Genomic DNA, 21,349 nt, shown 5'->3' on the forward strand with positions numbered 1-21,349 from the left:
GTTTGTTGGGACTATAGCTCAGAGAATGGAAAAGGAGATTTCTCTTGGAAGCAGCAGCAGGATATGTAAAACTTAGTTACAAGCCTATCCCAATCAATGTTGTTCACTTGTTTTCAGTGTATATTCCTTTCCCAGTTCCCTCTTAGGGAGTAGGGTTTATGGGTAGAATTTGAACATAGTTCTCCCTTAACTTTTTCTCCCTCCATCTTGGATCCTTTCTGCTTAAAGGCTTGTTCCCAAAACTTGAGCACAATTTCTCCTTATTAGGAAGGAATTTTCATTTATTTTAAGCAAGAGACTCATTAAAGCAAGTCTCATTTATATTCAACACAGATCTTTCCTCTAAGTAGACATCACAGTGCCTTTGAAAAGGTCTTGACCTCTTTTGGCTTCCTTGGGGATGGAACTGGAATCAATATAACCCCTCCTAGGATGTTGGGAGAAAAGCCATGTTCCTAGAGACTGGCTCTAAATGGGAGAGAAGGTCATTGGGCTCAATTTTGGGATTAGGAAAGGCTCTAGAGGACTAGGAAGAAAAGTTTTGTGATAAGCACTTGATCCTCCCTCTGTTGTGGAAAAAGCTGATTTAGTCATTTTTGTGCCTACTGGTAAATGGGCTATGTGGGTAGAAGTGTTGGGTAGAACATATTATAGTCTAAGCGCACTTTATCTGTTCTATTCCAGTTATAAGCTCTGTGGAACTCCCACTGGATGCAGATGTACAGACCAGTAATCTACTGATAACCTTCCTAAAGTATAGCTCCATTGTCATGCAGGACACCAAAGGTAAGGAATACTACTTTAGGGGCTCAGGAAGTGGGAAGTGTGGCATGAAGTGAGAATCAAAGAGTTGGATTCATATTTTGAAGCTTTTACAAGATGAACCTCCCTGTGCAGGGTGATGGTCTTGATTGCTGGAAAGCAGGAATTTCACACTGCTAGAAGGCAATTAGGTGGTGTTGGGAAAACCTGAAGCTGGAGGGGAGTGCTCAAAAATAGAACAGGAAAAAAACTGGTCTCTCCAAAACCAGCAAGTCTTAGCATATCTTGGTAAGTAGATGCAGACACTTATGTGTGGGAAGTAGGGGGGATTAGCACGCTTCAGGGAATTCCCTCTTGAGAATAAGAATAAGAACTGAAAGCATCAGCTTGTGGTGAGAATTAGGACTGTCGTACAGCACACAGTAGGAGGAGGTGAGATTCAGAGGGACACAGTGTTCCTTAACACTTAACGTGGACGTGTCAGTGCCTGTGTTTAGAAGCCAGTGGGAGAGGAGTGGGTATTAGGAAAGTTTGAATTTTTTTTCCTGTTAAATTTTGGTCTTCCTCGTTTATGATTTTACTATGGCCTTTTAATTGTTGGGAAGTTAGTGGACTAGTTGGGCTAGGAGTGAGAAAGGATTGTTAGGGCACTTAGCAAATTCTGTCTACTACATGTCCCAATTTTGTCTTTTTATTTATGCTAGATTTATGTGAGTGCTTGCAATTTTTATTTATTATTGTAGTATATATATAACATTTACCATACGTTCATGTACCTACCATTCATTCACTACCATTCATTTCCAGAACTCATCTCACAAAACAGTGGATCTGTTAAACGCTTATACCTCATTCTATTTCCTTCCATTCTCTGGCAATCACCATTTTACATTCTGTCTCTATGGATTTGGCTATTCTAGGTATTTCATGTAAATGAAATATATCCTAGTTTTAAGATTCCCTCAGGGATGGACAGTGTGGTGCAGCTGTTAAGCTGCTCCTTGAGTTGCATGCTTCCTGTGTCAGAGTATCTGGTTTGAGTTCCAGCCATTTCACATCTCAGATCTAGCGCTCTGCTAATGCACCTGGGAGGCAGCAGATGACAGCTCAAGTATGTGGGTTCCTACCACCCAAATGGGAGACCTAGACTTAGTTCCTGGCTCCTGGCTTTGGGTTGAAAGGCAGAGTAAAGGAAGGAGAGAGAATTCTTGCATTTGCTGGAGCCAGGAACTCCATCTGGGTCTCCCACATGGGTGGCAAGGACCCCAGGACTTGGGCCATCTTCCACTGCCTCTGCAGGCACATTAGCAGGAAGCTGGATTTGAAGCAGAAGAGCTTAGATTTGAATTGGTGCTCCAATATGGGATGCTGGCGCCACAGGCGGAGGACCAACCTAGTGCACCATGGTGCCGGCCCCAGCTTCATATGTTTAGTTCAGTGCTGTGTCTCTAATGCCTGGAACAGTGCCTGCCACAGAGTTAGGTGCTAAGTAAATGTTTGCTGAGTGAACAGTTTTGGCAAGATGAAAAGTGATCAAGAGTTCATGGTCTCCTTGGTCATAAGTAATATGTCCAGTGCAGGAAGGTAGGCTGGACCCTATGTGGTCTCTAGTTAATTTCTTTGTCAGTTTGCAATGAACAGTCACAAAACTTTTCTAGATATTGTGATAGGTGGTATAGATGGTGGTGCTTATAACTGGTGGATGAGGGGTGGGAAATGAAATGATCCCGACAGTTCAGAAGCAAAGGGCATGGCTCTAAATTGGACCATGAAATTGGGAACCATTATGTTGTGAAGTGGCTTTCAGGAAGGTGGTCAGCTATTTAACAGACTACCTGGAGATTTAAGAAGAAAGTCTTCCAGGGAATTCTTTTGTCTGGGAAGGGTGCAGGAATTACTGTAGTAGTACTATGGTAATTTCCACTTGTTAATTTTGTGGGGAGAGTATGAGTGTTCCTTTTCATGATCTAGCTTCATTCCTTACTGAAACGTGGTCTGGATGATATACAGACAAGAGTTAATTTTTTTGTTTCAGATGAACACAGGCTGCACAGTGGGAAACTCTGTCTGATTATCCTTACATGTATTGCAGAGGTAGGTCTCATCAGCCTTCTGGTATCAGTTAATCTCTTACAAAGTGCTGTTTCTTCCTGTCTTCCCACAACCTTCCCAATGTAGTTCTTATCTTCTGACTTTTAGGATCTTTAAACTTGGGAGAGAAAATCTTGCTACTTTGTCTTGTCTGTCTGCCCACAGGAATGTCAGCTCTGACAGCTAGGACACTGTTTTCCTTCATCGCTATGTTTTCAGTGTCTGGCTTGAAGTAGAGACACTATTAGCATTAAATGGATGAATTAATAAAGAATTGTGAGACGATAACTGCTGTAATCGAGAGCTGGAAGATTCTGGCTCTTAAGAGTTTTAGACCAGAGACTTGATACCTTTTAACTTGAAGCTGCTCATATTGTGTATTTTGCCCATTTAACAAAATAAAAGTGGAGCTCAGGTTTCCTGTGGGTAAAACGGTGGTAGGGAAAGCTGGCTGGTTGCAGTTTGGTGAATAACAAGACCTGAGAGGAGCAAGGCGGTGCTCTTGCTTGGGTCACTCAGGCTCGACCTCACTGACCTCAGCGTGGAGCCTGATGACACACAGGTATGGCAGAACTTGAGTTAGTTTGGAATGAAATTTATAGCTTCACCCTCCCCCTTCACTGTTCCTTACTCTGCTCTTTTCTCTCAAGAAAAATAGTGAAGGTGGTCCACATGGCGTACAGATCTTTCATAGTCTTTCCCTTTTCATGTTCTCTGTGGGTTGGTGCTTTGTAAGAGGTTAGGGGTAACTGGTTATAGAAGAGCTGCTTATTACCAGTGGGCCTCGTGTAATTGCTTTAGAAAATCTTTCTAAGAAAATCTTTAAAGGAGTTGTTTTTCACAAATTGTAGCAGTTCTTGGTAATTGGAGTCTGTAGGCATGTCAAATCTTCAGAAAAGGCATTGGGAAAGGGCCAAGGGATATTATTCCCAATTCATGGTGAGAGGTGTTTGATTTTCTCTCTGTCTTTAGCAAAGCCAAGGACAGACAGGGTCTTGCTTGCTTTCACACTGCCTGTGTAACAGCTTTCTCCTCTCTGCTGAGTACATTTCCAGCAGAGCACAGACCTTTCCTCTTACTCTAGAACCTCAGGGGGAGCCTGCACAGCGACCTGCAGCCCTTAGGAAAACCTCCAAGCTGTTCCACACAGAGCTGGCTGCTTGGGCAGATGGGAAGGAAGAGGAAATAGGAAAACAGATTCCTCCCAGCATTTGCCTCAAGTCCTTGTGTCTTCATACTTGCTGTTTTTAATTTGCCTAGAGATTTTTGACCAGTTAGAGACACACTGGGAAATTATATCCAAGTCAAGTCTCAGGTCTTAAGTAGGGTTTGACATAAAGGCAAGAGCTTATCCCATTAGTTTTCCAGCTGTTACTTGAAAGTAGTTCTTAAAGTCCAAGGATTTGTAGGAAGCGTTATTACAAATTGAGTTTCTTAAATATAGCTCTCACTCTTTTTTCTCTATGTTTTTGTTAGGATCAGTATGCCAATGCATTTTTGCATGATGACAACATGAATTTTCGAGTAAACTTGCACAGAATGGTAGGTGTAACTTTTGCTTCTTGGTTTTTCTTAGAGGAAATTTTTTGTGTGTTGGTAGAATTGGGATGAAATTGATTTGCTAGAAGAAATGTGAGTGGAAAATTGTGCCAAAGGGCTTTTGGATTACTGGTGTTCAACAGACCTGTGCCTGTTGTTGGTGTTTTTGTGTGTGTCATGAGCTATATCTTTTTTGGGGGGGGTTTTGATTTTTTTTTAGAAGCTCCAAACCTAGCAGTATCCATTTTGTAAAAAAAAAGTTTATTTCATTTATTTGAAAGAGTTACAGAGAGAGGCAGAGACAGAGACTCAGAGAGAGAAAGAGAGAGAGAGAGAGAGAGAGAAAGAGAGGTTTTCTACCTGCTGGTTCACTCCCCCTGTGGCTGCAACTGTTGGAGCTGAGCCGATACGAAGCCAGGAGCCAGAAGCTTCCTTTGGGTCTCCCATGTGGGTGCAGCAGCCCAAACATTTGGGCCATCCTCCATTGCTTTCCCAGGAGCAACTGGGACTTGAACCTGCGCCCATATGGGATGGTTGTGCTGCAGTCTGGGGCTCTAACCTGCTGTGTCACAATGCTGGCCCCATGATCTATGTGTGTGTATACATATATGTGTATATATGTATGCATATATATACATACTATGTGTGTGTATACACATATACATATATACATATATATATATTTTAAGATTTATTTATTTATTTGAAAGTCAGAGTTACACAGAGAGGCAGAGAGAGAGAGAGAGAGAGGTCTTCCATCCGATGGTTCACTCCCCAATTGGCCACAATGGCTGGAGCTGCGCTGATCCAAAGCCAGGAGCCAGGAGCTTCTTCCAGGTCTCCCATGCTGGTGCAGGGGTCAAGGATTTGGGCCATCTTCCACTGCTTTCCCAGGCCACAGCAGAGAGCTGGATTGGAAGTGGAACAACTGGGACCAGAACTGGCACCCATATTGGATGCCGGCGCTTCAGGCCATGGTGTTAACCCGCCGCGCCACAGCACCGGCCCCCCATGAGCTATATCTTAAAACAGCATAGAAAGATCCATAACCATGTGTCCATGGCAATAATATTGGAATATATCGGTAACATAGATTTGTTTTCTCTTTTTAAAGAATTTGAGAGCCAGAAAAAGTAATAAAGACAGAGCGAGATGGAGACATACAGATAGACAGATCTCCCATCTGCTGGTTCACTCTCCAAATGCCTGCAACAGCTAGGACTAGGCTAGGCCAAAGCTAGGAGCCAGGAACACTATTGAGGCTTCCACATAGGTGGCAGGAACCCAGTTACTTGAGGTATCACTGCTGCTTCCATGGCAATATGAGGAAGCTGGAGTCAATAGCAGGAGGTGGGTATTGAACCGAAGATTTCCAGTATGAGATGTGGGTGTCTTAAGAGCAAGGCCAAGCTACCCATTAATAACATAGATTTCAGAGTGGGTGTTGTGGCACAGAGGTTAAGGTGCCATTTGGGACACCTACATTCCATATTGGAGTGCCTGGGTTCAAGTTCCTGACTCTACTGCTGATTCCAGTTTTTTGCTAATGTGTACCCTAGGAGGCAGCAGGTGATGGATGGCTCAAGTACTTGGGTCCCTGCCACCTATGTGGGAGACCCAGAGGGAGTTCTGGGTTCTAGGTTTTTTTAAAAAAAACTTATATCTTTATTTTGAAAGAGTTAGAGAGAGAGAGAGAGATTTTCCATCTACTGGTTCACTCCCCAGATGTCAGCAACAGTTAGTGCTGGGCCAGGCTGAAACCAGGAGCCAGGACTTTCATCGAGGACTCCCATGTGGATGGCAGGGGTCCAGACACTTGGGCCATCCTGCGCTGCTTTTCCCAGACCATTAGCAGGGAGCTGGATCAAAAGTGGAGCAGCCAAGACATGAACCAGGGCCTGTATGAGATCCCAGCTTTGCAGCTTTAGCTTCTACACCATAATGCCAGCCCCTGGTTCCTGGCTTTGACCTGTCCCAGCTGCAGCTATTGTGGGCATTTGGGAAGTGAACCAGCAAATGGAAAATCTCTCTCATTATTTCTGTCCCACACTCTTTGTCTCTCTGCCTTTCAAATTTTAATTTCAATAAGGAGATGAGGCTAAGCCTTTTATTCTCAAAATGTATTAATATTTTTGATTGACTGAAATGAGATGTTGCTTTGATTTATTCATCTGAGAAGTGGGGAAATGGAACATGTAGGATTGGGGATTCCTGAAGCTTGGAAGCGTTAAAAGATACCATGACATACAGATTTATTTATTTAGAGATATAGATTTGAAACTTACTTTCACTTTTTGTAACTGCTATGGTTGCAGCCTCTTCTTTTTATTACTTTACTATCCAATGAAAATACCAAAAAGTACCTTTTCTGTTGCCAGTAATGCCCTCTTGTACAATACAGATGAAATCAGAGTGAAAACAGTGGCTTTCCTGTTGTATGCCCCAGTGCCCTTTGGGACTGTTGACTTGCCATTAGTTGTATTTTTGTCACAGGGCTGCACTGACAACTGAGAAGCATTTACAAATCCTCCCTGCCCTGCCTCTATCCTACCCTACCGCTAGAGAAAGAGAAGGTCACATCTCTAGTGGTGATTGTACTTGCGTGAGAAATGTGATGATGAGCCAGTGCATCTCACTTCAGGTGGCTGCTAACTTCCTTTCTTCTTCTGTTTTGTATGTGTGTGAAGCCTATGAGACACAGGAAGAAGGCAGCAGATAAGAACCTTCCCTGCCGTCCTCTAGTCTGTGCAGTACTGGGTGAGTGAGTATCATTGAGATTGGCATTTTTTTTTTCAGGGCAGTAATAGGAGCTTGTGGTTAGGAGAAGTGTGTTATTTCCTCAGAGAAGAAGTTGCTAGTTACGTTTCTTTCCTGGCCTTAGAAACCGTGTTTATTATTGCGTTTGGTAAAATACTGTTAATGAATATTATGCTCAGTAAAAGAGAGTGTTCTCATTCAAAGGAAAAATTTTTCCAGGGAGAGGCAGGAGGCTTTGTCTAAACTTGAAACATGATTTAAATTTGTAAAATATCTTACTCTTGTTCAAGATTTCAAATTCTCCCTTTCTTCATCCAGATCGCTGTGTCAGTTGGCCAGGGGCTTGAAGTTCTGAGTTCAGACATACAGAACTTCCTCAGAGTAACTTATTAAAAAAATTTGCATTTGGGGCCGGCGCTGTGGCTCACTTGGTTAATCCTCTGCCTGCAGCACCGGCATCCCATATGGGTGCTGGGTTCTAGTCCTAGTTGCTCCTCTTCCAGTCCGGCTCTCTGCTGTGGCCCGGGAAGGCAGTGGAGGATGGCCCAAGTGCTTGGGCGCCTGCACCCGCATGGGAGACCAGGAAGAAGCACCTGGCTCCTGGCTTCGGATCGGCGCAGCGCACTGGCCGTGGTGGCCATTTGAGGGGTGAACCAACGGAAGGAAGACCTTTCTCTCTGTCTCTCTCTCACTGTCTAACTCTGCCTGTCAAATAAAAACAAAAAAATGCATTGATTTATTTGAGAGGCAGAGAGGCAAAGAGCTCCCACCCTCTGGCTCACTCACCAAATGACTGCTTTATCTGGGAGCTGGGCACTCATTCTGTCTCCCATGTAGGTGGGCAGGACCCAGTTTTATGAACCATCAGTGTTGTCTCCTAGGGTCTGCATTAACAGGAAGCTGGAGTCAGGAGCCAGATCCAGGTGTAGATTCCAGATATTAAGATGTGGAACATGGGCATCTTAGCTAATAGATAAATAAATAGGTGGATAAACAGCTGCTCCCCACTCTGAGTAAATTAAGGTGGGTGAGAGGCTGATAGAACTGCCTGTATGGAGCTGTATTGTGGGTGATTTTGTCTTCCCAGAATTCTGCATTTTTGTCAGGGGAACTAACTGAACTTTTAATCCCTTTTATCTTGAATACTTAACCCCAGTTTCTAAATCTACTTGGTTTTAGAAACAGTAATTAAGACTGTATAATAAGCTTCTATTGACTCAAGCCCCCACAGACCATTTCAGTCAGTATCTGTCAAACTGAGCAGGATAGTGAGATGAGGTAAGCTGACATAGATTTAGAGCTGAGCTCTGATTACACAGATGTGATCTATAATTTCTCCTCTGCTTGCCTCATTGCTCCAGTGTCAGAATATGATTTCCCTCTGGCATTTTGTGCTAGTGCCATGGTATGAAACATCTACACAATGAAATCTTCCTTGTCTAGAATTAAGGTATCCTTTTGGAAATAAGGGAGTGAACTAATTTTCTTGTTACAAGTGGCAGGTGGTGTAAGAAGAACCTTATATATAGTAAATTTAAATGAATGAGAGTACTGATGTAGTTAAAGGATGACGTTCAGCAAGAGTGAGGGTATATTCAGAAGCTTTTTTTCCAACTCAAAAGCAAGCAGTAAATCTTCTAATTGATCAAATTTTTCACCTTTCTTCTTTCAGACCTGATGGTGGAGTTTATTGTAACACACATGATGAAGGAGTTTCCTATGGATCTCTATGTGTAAGTCCTGTGATTTGCTTTATGAGTACATCTCTATTTTAAAGAATCAAGTAAGCCAGCGCTGTGGTACAGTGGGTTAACACCCTGGCCTGAAGCACTAGCATCCCATATGGGCGCCGGTTCTAGTCCCAGCTGTTCCACTTCCCATCAGGACCTCTGCTATGGCCTGGGAAAGCAGTAGAAGATGGCCCAAGTCCTTAGACCCCTGCACCTGCATGGGAGACATGGAAGAAGCTCCTGGCTCCTGGCTTTGGATCAGCGCAGCTCCAGCCATTGCGGCCAATTGGGGAGTGAACCAGTGGTTGGAAGACCTCTCTCTCTCTCTCTGCCTCTCCTCTCTCTGTGTAACTCTGACTTTCAAATAAATAAATAAATCTTTAACAACAACAACAACGAAAGAATCAAGTGATAGAAGCTGTATAGCTTGTATATACTTTACATTAAGAAAAACACATTTTGTGTGGAGTAGTGTCAGGGTACATTTTTTGGCCTGGATTTGTCCATCTTTTCAGAGCGGGGAACAGTACAAACTGCACTTTGGATTCAACACACATTCCTTGTCACTGTTTTGGCACACTCACGAGGAGCTGGGCTGAAGTGTTGTTGGGGGCTGCTATAATCTGAAGAGGTGCAATGACCACTCATTTGTCTCTGGACTGTGGCATCACAGCAGTCAGTAGTAGTTAGAAGGCAGGAGCAAGTCAGAGAGATGGAGCTTTTTTCTCTCCATTCTCACTGAGTATTGTCTCGACAGCCTTGCTGGAGCCCTGGTAGCTAGGCAGATTATGTCTCCAGAGGCTTGGCTGGGAGAGTCCTGCCTGCTCAGGATGTCAGACTGTTCCTCACAATTCTTTTTTTTTTTTTTTTTTTTTTAAACGATTTTTTTTTTTTTTTTTTAATTTGAAAGTTGGAGTTACAGAGAGGCAGAGAGAGAGAGAGAAAGAGAGAGGTCTTCCATCCGCTGGTTCACTACCCAGATGGTTGCAACAGCCGGCCAGCGCTGCGCTGATCAACCAGGAGGTTCTTCTGGGCCTGCCATCCTGGTGCAGGGGCCCAAGACTTGGGCCATCTTCTACTGCTTTCCCAGGCCATAGCAGAGAGCTGGATTGGAAGAGGAGCAGCCAAGACTCAAACTGGTGCCCATATGGGATGCCGGCGCTGCAGGTGGCGGTTTTACCAGCTATGCCACAGTTCTAGCCCCTCCTCACAATTCTTTAAGGTGTGGCCAGCTGCAGGCAGCTGAAAGTCATCATATTGCCACACAATGTAAGCCTTTAGATTTTCTTTCTCCTTTGCCTCTTTTGTATTATTATAGTTAATATCTGAGAACAGCTGTGCCACATTAGTGTGATCCCAAGTATGTATATATTTATTCCTTAAAAAGTATCTGAACTGAGTCTGACCATATTGGTTTGGGTGAGAGAGAAATTTGGTGCACAGCAAGTACAGTACAGTGTGCTTCATTCCAATGCCAGGCCTGGAACCTTGGGAGGTATAAAGGATTTCACTGTAAAAAGAGTAGACTGCAGCTTTTTAGATTGCTTGTAGACTATATAGTTTCCATTTCTTAGATCTGAAAAATGTGTATAATGTAAGAAAGTTACACTTTACATTTTCCCATAATTTTGGGATGCTATAAATAAGTCTGATCCGTAATTCAAGGACCATGAAAAGTTGCTCATAATAACCCTCACTAGGTGAATTTTGTGCTTATTTTAGAGTCTCTCAACCTCAGTACTTTAGGGATCAGATTTGTTTTCGTTTTAGACTGCATTTCTGGTGTGGTCACCTTTTGTTCCAGTTTCAGGGTGTGCTGTTTACTTTGTAGTATGTTGCTGTTGTCCCTCTCAGTTTTCTCATAAATGAGGAACTAAAGCTCAGGAAATGAAATGCTTTGCCCAAGCGTGTTCTGTTAGTAAGATTCATTTCCTAGACGTGAACCCAGCTTTTCTTACTATAAATCTGGGGCTGTTACCATCCCTTCTCAGGTACATTAGTTATCTGTTGTTGTGTAACAGGCTATCCCAGAACCTAGTGGTTTCAAAGGAATGCTTACCATCTCACTTCTGTGGATCAGGAATCCAAGAGAAGCTTAGCTGGATAGTTTTGGCATAGGGTCTCTGAGAAGGCTGCAATCAAAGTGTTAACTGGGGATGCAGGCATCTGAGGTTCTGCTGGGGCTGGACAGTCTGCTTTAGGCTCACTTAATGGTTATTGTCAAGCCTGTGTTCTTTGCCTCCTGGACTCTCCATAGGGTTGCTCAGCGTGGCAGCTGGCTTTCCCCAAAACAAGTCATCTAAGAGAGAGAAGGAACATGAGAACCCAAGATGGAAGCCACTGCATCCGTTATAACCTGATCTCCTGGTGATAGATCATTTTTGTTAACAGTCACACAGACTGACTCTGATGTGTGGAAACATATTGTACCAGGGGTTCTGTGGCTTGAATATGTCCCCTAAAACATATGTGTTGGAAACTTTTTTTAAAAAAGTAGATTTATTTATTTGAAAGAGCAACAGAGAGGAGAGACAGGGTGAGATCCTCTGTATGCTTATTTACTCCCCAAATGGCAGAACAGCCAAATCTGGGCCAGGCTGAAGCCAGAAGCCAGGAACTCTGTCCTGGTCTCCCACATGAGTGGCAGGGGCCCAAGTGCTTGGGCCATATTTCACTGCCTTACCAGGCGCATTGGTAGGAAGCTGGATCAGCAGTGGAGGAGCCAAGACTAGAACTGGCCCTCCAGTATGAGATGGTGGCATCACAAGCTGTGTCTCAAGTCCTGCACCGCAATGCCGGCCCCTATGTTGGAAACTTAATTCCCAGTGCAGCAGTGAAGGGAGCTGGGGCTTAATGGCGATGAAGGCTCTATCTGCCCTCATGAATGAATTAATGCCTGTTTTAAAAGAACTAGAGGCTGAATCCAGGTCGTGCAAGTTCTTTCCCTCCACTCTCCCTTTTGTTCTCTCCCTGCTCTTCCCCTCTCATCCTTGTCCGCAACCTTCTGCCTTCCACCATGGGATGATGCAGCAAGAAGACCCTCATCAGATGTTGCCACCTTGATAATGGATTTCTCAGCATCCAGAACTGTGAGAAATTAATTTCTCTTCTTTAGGAATTATTCAGTCTGTGGCATTGTTATAGCAATATAAAACATAGTAAGACAGAATACGGCTACTAGAAGCTAGGGATTATTGAAGGCCATCTTTTTTGTTTTGTTTAAAAGATTTATTTATTTGAAAAGCGAAGTTGGAGGGAGGGAGGGAGAGAGAGAGAGAGAGAGAGAAAGTCATCCATTCACTGGTTCAATCCCCAAATGGTTGCAATGGCTGGGGCTGGGTCAGGCCAAAGCCAGTAACCAGGAGCTTCGTCTGGGTCTCCTAACGTGGGTGCAGGGGTCCAGGCCATCTTTTGCTGCTTTCCCAGACTATATCCGGCGCTCACGTGGGATGCCGGTGCTGCAGGCGGCAGCTTAACCCTCTACGCCACAGCACCAGCCCCTGGAGGCCATTTTGCAGGCTGATACCACAGTTGAACAGCTGGTAAGTTGCATAACCAAATTCAGTCATGTGTCTCTGACTCAGAGGCTGTAAGTGACAAAGGAAAGCTTTGTATAGAGTGATTATACTTACTGGGGCATCAGCGAAGATAACAGAAAAGGTTACTTTTGACCTGAGTTGTGAAGAAACACTAGGAGGATATGAGGTAGGGACAAGTATGTGCAGGGCCTTAGAAAGTTGAAAGTGTGGTATATTTGGAACAAAGAAAGAATTCAGGATGGCTAGAATGTAGTGTGCATGGAGGGGAGTAAGAGAGTAGGAAAAAAGGTGGCCTGAAATTAAGCATATGATGAGAAGCAGCTGAAGGTGGGGCTAAGGTTCTGATTGTATGTTCATTCTGTGGAGTTACAGGTACAGATCTGTCTGTCCAAACCCTCACATTACCAGCCAGTAAAACTGGCCTGTGCTAGTTTCTAATCCTCAGCTTCGCTTAGTTTCTAACATTACCCTCAAACGAGATTTTGTACTGTCTGCCTGATTTCCTCCCTCCCTCCCTCCCTTCTTTCTTCCTAAGATTTATTTATTTATTTGAAAGCCAGAGTTACAGAAAGAGAGGAAGAAACAGATTTTCCATCTACTGGTTCACTCCCCAAATGGCTGCAACAGCCAGGGCTGGGCCAGACTGAAGCTGGAAGCTAGGAATTTCTTCTGGGTCTCCGATGTGGGTGCGGGGGCCCAAGCACTTGAGCTGTCTTCTGCTACTTTCCAGAACTGGATTGGCGGTGGAGCAGCCAGGTTTCAGACCTGTGCCCATATGGGATGCCATGCCACAACGCTGACCCCTAATGTTTTATTGACAAGCAGAGTTACAGAGGAGAGGCAGAGAGAGAGAGAGGCGGGAGAGAGGGAGATCTCCCCATCCACTGGTTCACTCAAAAAGAGTTTTTGTATTGCCTTTTTTTTTTTTTTTTTTGAAAGGCATAGTTACAGAGAAGAGAGACACAGAGATCTTCCATCCACTGGTTCACTTCAGAAATGGCTGCAATGACAGGAGCTAGGCTGGGCCAGGCCAAAACCCAGACCCGGAACTCCATCCAGGTCTCCACAGGGGTGCAGGGGCCCAAGGACTTGGGCCATTTTCTGCTTCTTTCCCTGGCACATTAGCTGGGAGCTGAATTGTGTAGCAGCTGGGACTTGAACTGGTGCCCCATGTAGAATGCTGGCATTGTGGGCAGCAGCTTAACCCTCTGCACCACAACGCTGGTCTCTTGCCTCGCTTTCTTAGGTGCTTTTTCTTCCTGCTGCTTCCTAACTGAATGTCCTGAGGTCAGGGAAGATAGAGAGGATAATGAGCCATCAAGTTGACAGAGGCTGGGCAGAAGGTCCCAGCCTGAGGCTGAATTTGCTTTCTTTATTACTACCTATGGGCATATTTCCAGATCTCCCTTCCCCCACTGCCAACTCCCTTTCTCCCCCTACCCCCAAGTATTTGGAGCATCAAGTCCTTTTTAGGTGAACTTAGCTGCTCCCAACTGGGCATCAGGCCAGATTGCTGCTCTCACTTCTCATTATGTACAGCTTTTTAGCAGCTTACAGCAGAATGAGAAATTGAAAGCAAAATGAATTTTTACCATTTCAGATAAGTTTATAAACCTACTGATAAAATATGAAAGAATAGGGAGTATGGAAAACTTAATAGTCAAAGCCAGAATCTAGGTCAGAAATGAAACAATTTCATATCTGTGTATGAATACTGTAGGTAAAGTAATGATGGGAGAAAATTCTCATACAAAAGACAGAGAGAGAGTGAGAAGGAAAAGTCTTGCCTCGAGTAGTAAGAGGTAGGAAAACCCAGCTAATTAATTTCCACTTCTGATTGTACTCCTTGATGCTTTTTTTTTTTTTTTATAGAGATTTATTTAGTGGCTGGCATTCTGGTGCAGCAGGCTAAGCTGCCGCCCATGATGCAGGCATCCCCTATTGGAGTGCCAGTTCAAGTCCCAACTTCTCTGTTTCTGATCCATCTCCCTGCTAATGAGTTTGGGAAAGCAACAATGATGGCCTAACTCTTTGGGTCCCTGCCACCCACATGGGAGACCAGGATGTAGTTCCTGGCTCTAGGCTTCAGCCTGGTCCAGTCCTGGCTGTTGCAGCAATTTGAGGAGTTAAAGTGAGAGAGAGAGGAAGAGAGAGACAAACAAGTAGAGACAGGGAGATCTTCCAGCCAAACACTGGTTCTGTCCCCAAATGTGTGTACAACTGGGGCTGGCCAAGTTGAAGCCAGGAGCCAGGATCTCCATCCAAGTCTACTGTGTGAGTGGCAGAAACCTAATAAGGGTCATTATCCACTGCCTTCCCAGGCACATTAGCAAGAAGCTGGATTGGAAATGGAGCAGCTGAGACTGAAACCAACAATCCAATATGGGATGCAGGTGTCCAAGTGGTGTGTTAACCTGCTGCATCACAGTGTCTGTTCTCAACTCCTTGATTCTTGTTTCCACCTTGGCTGCTGCCACAGGATTTGAGAATGGGGAGAATAAACTCTCCATTGTTGCTCTTACATGGAAAACTTGGACTTTTCTTAAATTAGATGTTCTCAAACCAGTCGCCAGAAGAAAGGTATAGACTTCAGTGGGTCCTATAAGAAGATTTCAGGAGAAAATGGAAGCATCTTGTGTTAAAATAGGAAACCACACAGGCATAAGAGAAACTCTGTCCCCACCTCCCAAAGCACCAAACTTGGAATCATTTTTCATGCATATATTTATATGTTACATATATAAAAATATATAAAATAAATGTGTTTTCATTTTTTATTTGAAAGGCAGAGAGACAAGACAGATCTTCCATCCACTGGTTTACTCCTTAAATGCTTGCCACAACCCAGGCTAGGCCAGGCTTAAGCCAGGAGCCTGGATCTCTATTCAGATCTACCACATGGGTGGCAGGGACCCAAGTACTTGAAGCATCATCTGTAGCCTTCCATGGTGTGTGTTAGTAGGAAGCTGGATCAGAAGCAGAGGAGCTGTAACTCAAACCAGGCAATCCAATGTGGGGTGCCGGCCTCCCAAATGATGATTTAACCTCTGTGCCAAATGTCTGCCTCACACAAGTACAAAAGGTATATTTGAAAGGCAGAGGGGCCAGCGCCGAGGCTCAGTAGGCTAATCCTCCGCCTTGCGGCGCCGGCACACCCGGTTCTAGTCCCGGTCGGGGCACCAGATTCTGTCCTGGTTGCCCCTCTTCCAGGCCAGCTCTCTGCTGTAGCCCGGGAGTACAGTGGAGGATGGCCCAAGTCCTTGGGCCCTGTACCCCATGGGAGACCAGGATAAGCACCTGGCTCCTGCCTTTGGATAGGCGCGGTGCGCCAGCCGCAGCGCGCCAGCTGTGGTGGCCGTTGGAGGGTGAACCAATGGCAAAGGAAGACCTTCTGCCTGTCAAAAAAAAAAAAAAAAAAAAAAAGGCAGAGGGACAGAGAGATATGGAAAGACAGATCTCCATCTGCTGGTTCACTCTCCAAGTGCCTACAACAGCTAGGACTGGGCCAAGCCAAAGCCAGGAGCCAAGAACTCCTTTGAATTACAGGGACATCATCTGCTGCCTTTCCAGGTGCATTAACAGGGAGCTGGGTCAGGGGCAGAGCAGCTGGGACTTGAACCTGCACTCTGATAGAGAATGCCGATGCTGCAAGCAGTGGCTAAAACCCCTGTGCCACTTTGCCAGCTCCTGTATATATTTTTAAGGCAATAACAGTTGTTAAAATTTCCATTTGGGGGGTGGCATTGTGGCATAGCAGGTAAAAACTTCCTCTTGGAATGCCAGCATCCCATATGAGTGCTGGTTCATGTCCTGACTCTTCCACTTTGGATCCAGCTCCCTGATAATGGCCTGGGAAAAGCAGCAGAAGATGGCCCAAGTGCTTGGGTCCCTGTACCCATGTGAGAGACGCAGAAGAAGCTCCTGGCACCTGGCTCCTGGCCTTGGCCTTGTCCAGCCCTGGGCATTGCAGCCACCTGGGGAGTGAATCAGCAGATGGAAGATCTCTCTCTATCACTCCCTTTCATTCTTTAACTCTGACTTTCAAATAAATAAATATTTAAAATAAATAAAAAATTTTTTCATTCAGCTTTATAGATAGTATAAGTTAGTGAATTCACAAAGGTAATGGTCTCATCTGTTGAGTGACTGAGGAGACAGCAACAGAGTAACTTAGGAGCGATGCTGGAGTGGATATAGACAGCTTTTGAGTGAATCAGAGAGGAATGGCACATGGACTGAGAATGTAGGTAGTAAATCACCACTGCTCTGGAGTGGCTAAGTGTTGATGGGATGCTGTTGGCTCCAGGAATTGAACTACACAGAGCCTCTGCGGAACCGGGCTGCATGAGTGGCATCCAGGAATGTAGCAGACATGGGTGATCATGCATGGGCAGCATCTGGCAACCCTTGCTGGGTGCAGCGAAGCTTTTAGCAACAGGGGCCTAATGATTGTCAATTCATGGGGCAGTTGATAGAAAAGTTTATAGTTTACTAAGGCAAATTGTGGCTCAGGCAAGGGCACTGTTTAGTGACAGGTCTGTCATACAGGATATCACTTCAATTAGATCATTTGGAAACTATCAGAATGATTTACACTGAAATTTATAGCACTATATAAGCAGTTTTAATACAGATTATTTCATTTAGAGAATGAAAGGGAATTGTTTAATTTTTTCAAAAAGATTTCATTTATTTGAGAGGTAAAGTTACAGATGGAGAAAGGGTAAGACAGAATATGCTGGTTCACTCCCCATATGGCCGCAGTGGCTGGATCTGATCCGATCCAAAACAAGGAGCCAGGAACTTCTTCCAGGTCTCCCATGTGGGTGCAAGGGCCCAAGCACTTGGGCCATCTTCCATTACTTTCTTAACTCATAAGCAGAGAGCTGGGTGAGAAGAGAAGCAGCCGGGACTCAAATCAGTGCCCACAGTGGGCTGCTGGTGCTGCAGATGAAGGTTAAAGCCCACTACACCACAGCGCTGACCTGGGGAATTGTTTGATTTTTTTTTAAAAAAAGTATGTAATTTTTATACTATTTTATATTTCTGTTTTGTAAAATATTTTAATATCACTGCTGGAGATTTTGAAGTCTCTTATGAAGGATCAGTTTACATAGCCTTCTCATTAAATCCAGTCTGAGGCTCCTGCAAGACCATTTAGAGCTTAGAGGGAGAACAGAGATGTGAATAATGGGGCAAGTAGATTAGGCTAATAAGGTAGCAGTACAAGTTTATTATTGGCACTATTCTTAAATCTTCCAGAGAAGAGTAACTTTAGGATTTTAACTTAAATATTCCATTCATTTATGTCTTTAATGTGCTGTTAGGCACTTAATTTTTAAAAAATGTATTGAGAGGCAGAGAGAGCCTGAGACCTCCCATCTGCTGATTGACTCCTCAAATGCCTGGGAATGGGAACTCAACCTGGGTCTCCCACAGCTGCTTGACCTGCCACCTCTCCAGAGTGCACGTTAGCAGGACACTGGAATTAGGGGTGGAGCTGGGATTCAAACCCAGGCACTCCCAGATGGGATGCAGGTGTCCCAAAAAGCATCTTACATCTTTTTTTTTTTTTTTTTTAAACAGATAGAGTTAGACAGTGAGAGAGAGAGAGAGAGAGAGGTCTTCCTTCTGTTGGTTCACCCCCAGATGGCCACTACGCTGATGCGCTGCGCCGATCCGAAGCCAGGAGCCAGGAGCCAGGTGCTTCCTCCTGGTCTCCCATATCGGGTACAGGGGCCCAAGCACTTGGGCCATCCTCCACTGCCCTCCCAAGCCACAGCAGAGAGCTGGACTGGAAGAGGAACAACGGGGACTAGAATCCTGCACCCATATGGGATGCCAGCGCTGCAGGCAGGGGATTAATCAACTGAGCCATGGCGCCGGCCCTGCATCTTACATCTTAACCACTGTACCAACCCCCTGCCGCACCCTCCTTTAGTTTTTTTTTTTTTTTTTTTTTTTTGACAGGCAGAGTGGACAGTGAGAAAGAGAGACAGAGAGAAAGGTCTTCCTTTGCCATTGGTTCACCCTCCAATGGCCGCTGCGGCCGGCGCGCTGCAGCCGGCGCACCGCACTGATCCGATGGCAGGAGCCAGGTACTTCTCCTGGTCTCCCATGGGGTGCAGGGCCCAAGCACTTGGGCCATCCTCCACTGCACTCCCTGGCTACAGCAGAGATCTGGGCTGGAAGAGGGGCAACCGGGACAGAATCCGGCGCCCCGACCAGAACTAGAACTCCGTGTGCTGGTGCCGCAAGGCGGAGGATTAGCCTAGTGAGCCGCGGTGCCGGCTCCTTTAGGTATTTGAATTCCATTGGTTGGTGCCTTTGGCTTTGACCCCACAGAGGGAGGTTTAATACTGTTTTTTTTTTTCTGCCCACTTTTCTCCTCTGCTATGAGGCCCAAGAAAATAACTACTCCTAATTGTAGCTGATTGTATGAACTGTCTGATTGACACTGATAGATTAATGTAGTGTCTGTTAAGTTAGTAGGGTCTCAGGATACTGTGTCTCAGATTGAAACCTTAGATCCCCAGTCTCAGTTCCCACTCAGAAAGTGTTCTTTACTTGAAGCTGTCCTTCAGCTGGATTGCAATTAGGGTGTACTAGAAAAGTTACATAAATCAAAAAGCAGCAAAGCCACTTTTCCCAACTTCCTTTTGGCATACTTATTTTGTCTCTTCTATTTTTGCCCCCTCTGCATCATCCTTTCGTGTCAGAGCAGTTTCAAGAGGCAGAGCCTCTTTGATTTGCTTGAAACTATAGGTTTCTGGGTTCAGTTTTCTAGGAACTTTACAGCTCAGTTATAATAAGACTTAAGCAGTAGCATTTAGTTATTATACAGTCAATGTTGGTTTTTTGAAATAAACTTTTGTTTTTGCATATTGTTATTTATTTGAAAGGCAGAGTGACAGAGTGGGGGAGACAGAGAAAGATTTGGTTCACTCCCCAAATCACCGCAGTGGCTGGTGCTGGGCCAGACTGAAACCAGGAAACCAGAACTCCATCTGTGTCTCTCATGTGGATGCAGGGGTCCAAGTACTTGGGCCATCATCTTCTGCCTTCCCAGGCACATTAACAGGGAGCTGGAATGGAAGTAAACCAGCTGGGGCTTGAACCAGCGATCCAAAGTGGGATACTGGCTGTCAGAAGCAGCAGCTTAACCTGCAGCACCACAGTGCCAGCCCCAGTATCTGTTGAAGAAATGAGTGAAAAAGACAGGACTGGCAGTTTCTTAGGAACCTTTGGACTTAGGTGGTGAACCTTGAGCTATGGAGGGGTATGTTCCCAGCCCTCAGTAACCAAGCGCTCCTCCCACTGACCTAATTTAAGCTCATGTAGGGCATGGAGGATGTGATAAAGTGAGATTTCAAACCTGCAGTTAATTAAGCTTTTGCATGTTAGGCAATTTAGAGACCTCCAAGCACTAGTGATTCCTATGGCTGAGATCCTGGTTAATTGTTAACATTGAATCTTTGAACTTAAAATGAAAAACAGGGATTTATCAACATAATATGAACTGACTATTGAAGTGGACATTTAGTGGTTTTGTAGGAATCTTACCATACCTAGCTCAGATTAATGTATTAAATTAACACTGCTATGAAAACTGTAACTTACATTTCCTGACAATTTGGAAAACCTGGGTCACAAAAGTGTTTTCTTTTTTCCGTTCTTTAATGAGCAAAAGACTGAACCAACATTTCACAAAAAAGGATAGTCAGTGTCCAACAGACATAAGATACAACCTCATTACACATCAGAAAAAGACAACTTAGAACTGCAATGAGGGCCGGCGCCGCGGCTCACTAGGCTAATCCTCCGCCTAGCGGCGCCGGCACACCGGGTTCTAGTTCCGGTCGGGGTGCCGGATTCTTTCCCGGTTGCCCCTCTTCCAGGCCAGCTCTTTGCTGTGGCCCGGGAGTGCAGTGGAGGATGGCCCAAGTGCTTGGGCCCTGCACCCCATGGGAGACCAGGAGAAGTACCTGGCTCCTGCCATCGGATCAGCGCGGTGCACTGGCCGCAGCGCGCCGGCCGCGGTGGCCATTGGAGGGTGAACCAACAGCAAAGGAAGACCTTTCTCTCTGTCTCTCTTTCTCACTGTCCACTCTGCCTGTCAAAAACAAAACAAAACAAAACAAAACAAAAAACTGTAATGAGATACCATTGTGCGTTTAACAATATTGTTAAAATTCAAAAGCCTGGCAATACCAAGTGGTAGTGAGGATGATGAACAACTGGAAATCTAATACATTGCTGGGGAGGATGTAAAAAGGCTTAGAAAACTGAATGGAAGTGTACTAGGTTGTGCATTCGATTTTTCATTCAGCAATTTCAGTTCTTACTGTTTTTTTTTTTTTTTGAAAGATTTATTTATTTACTTGAAAGTCAGAGTTACACAGAGAGAGAAGGAAAGGCAGAGAGAGAGAGAGAGAGGGAGAGAGAGAGAAGTCTTCCATTCGCTGGTTCACTCTCCAGATGGCCGCAACAGCTGGAGTTGCGCCGATCCGAAGCCAGGAATCAGGAGCTTCCTGCGGGTCTCCCAGGGGGGTGCAGGGGCCCAAGGACTTGGGCCATCTTCCAGAGAGCTGGATTGGAAGTGGAGCAGCCAGAACTTGAACGGGCACCCATATGGGATGCTGCGCTGCAGGTGGCAGCTTTACCTGCTACGCCACAGTGCCAGCCCCTGTTTTTTTGTTTTGTTTTGTTTTTTTCAATATTTATTTGAAAGTCAGAGTTACACAGAGAGTGAAGGAGAGGCAGAGAGAGAGAAGTCTTCCAGCCGCTGGTTCACTCTTCAATTGAACACAATGGCTGGAGCTGCACTGATCTGAAGCCAGGAGGCAAGAACTTCTTTCGGGTCTCCCACATGGGTGCAGGGGCCCAAGGACTTGGGCCATCTTCTACTGCTTTCCCAGGCCATAGTAGAGA

General features: G+C 45.0%; 1 protein-coding gene across 12 annotated transcripts in view; it reads left to right on the forward strand.

The window, feature by feature from the left end:
- The window catches only part of ARMH3 (armadillo like helical domain containing 3), a 213,085-nt gene that overhangs the window by 59,050 nt on the left and 132,686 nt on the right, over nucleotides 1-21,349 (forward strand). For 9 of the 12 annotated variants that reach the window (XR_016221975.1, XR_016221976.1, XM_002718677.6 and 6 more), the window contains 5 exons: nucleotides 685-786; nucleotides 2,798-2,856; nucleotides 4,330-4,395; nucleotides 7,080-7,149; nucleotides 8,822-8,882. Coding sequence is in view for 10 of the 12 variants with exons in the window: in XM_002718677.6 (XP_002718723.1) it covers nucleotides 685-786; nucleotides 2,798-2,856; nucleotides 4,330-4,395; nucleotides 7,080-7,149; nucleotides 8,822-8,882 (358 nt within the window). In the remaining 2 variants the exon portion in view is untranslated. Of the gene's footprint in view, nucleotides 1-684; nucleotides 787-2,797; nucleotides 2,857-4,329; nucleotides 4,396-7,079; nucleotides 7,150-8,821; nucleotides 8,883-9,033; nucleotides 9,276-11,909; nucleotides 12,010-21,349 lie in introns of those variants that run through there. The other 3 variants (XM_089314440.1, XM_089314441.1, XM_089314439.1) reach the window with 2 other exon arrangements.

The sequence above is a fragment of the Oryctolagus cuniculus genome, chromosome 15 (assembly GCF_051225735.1).
Source record: "Oryctolagus cuniculus isolate XC-2025 breed Fujian yellow rabbit chromosome 15, ASM5122573v1, whole genome shotgun sequence".
Classification (NCBI taxonomy): Eukaryota; Metazoa; Chordata; class Mammalia; order Lagomorpha; family Leporidae; genus Oryctolagus; species Oryctolagus cuniculus.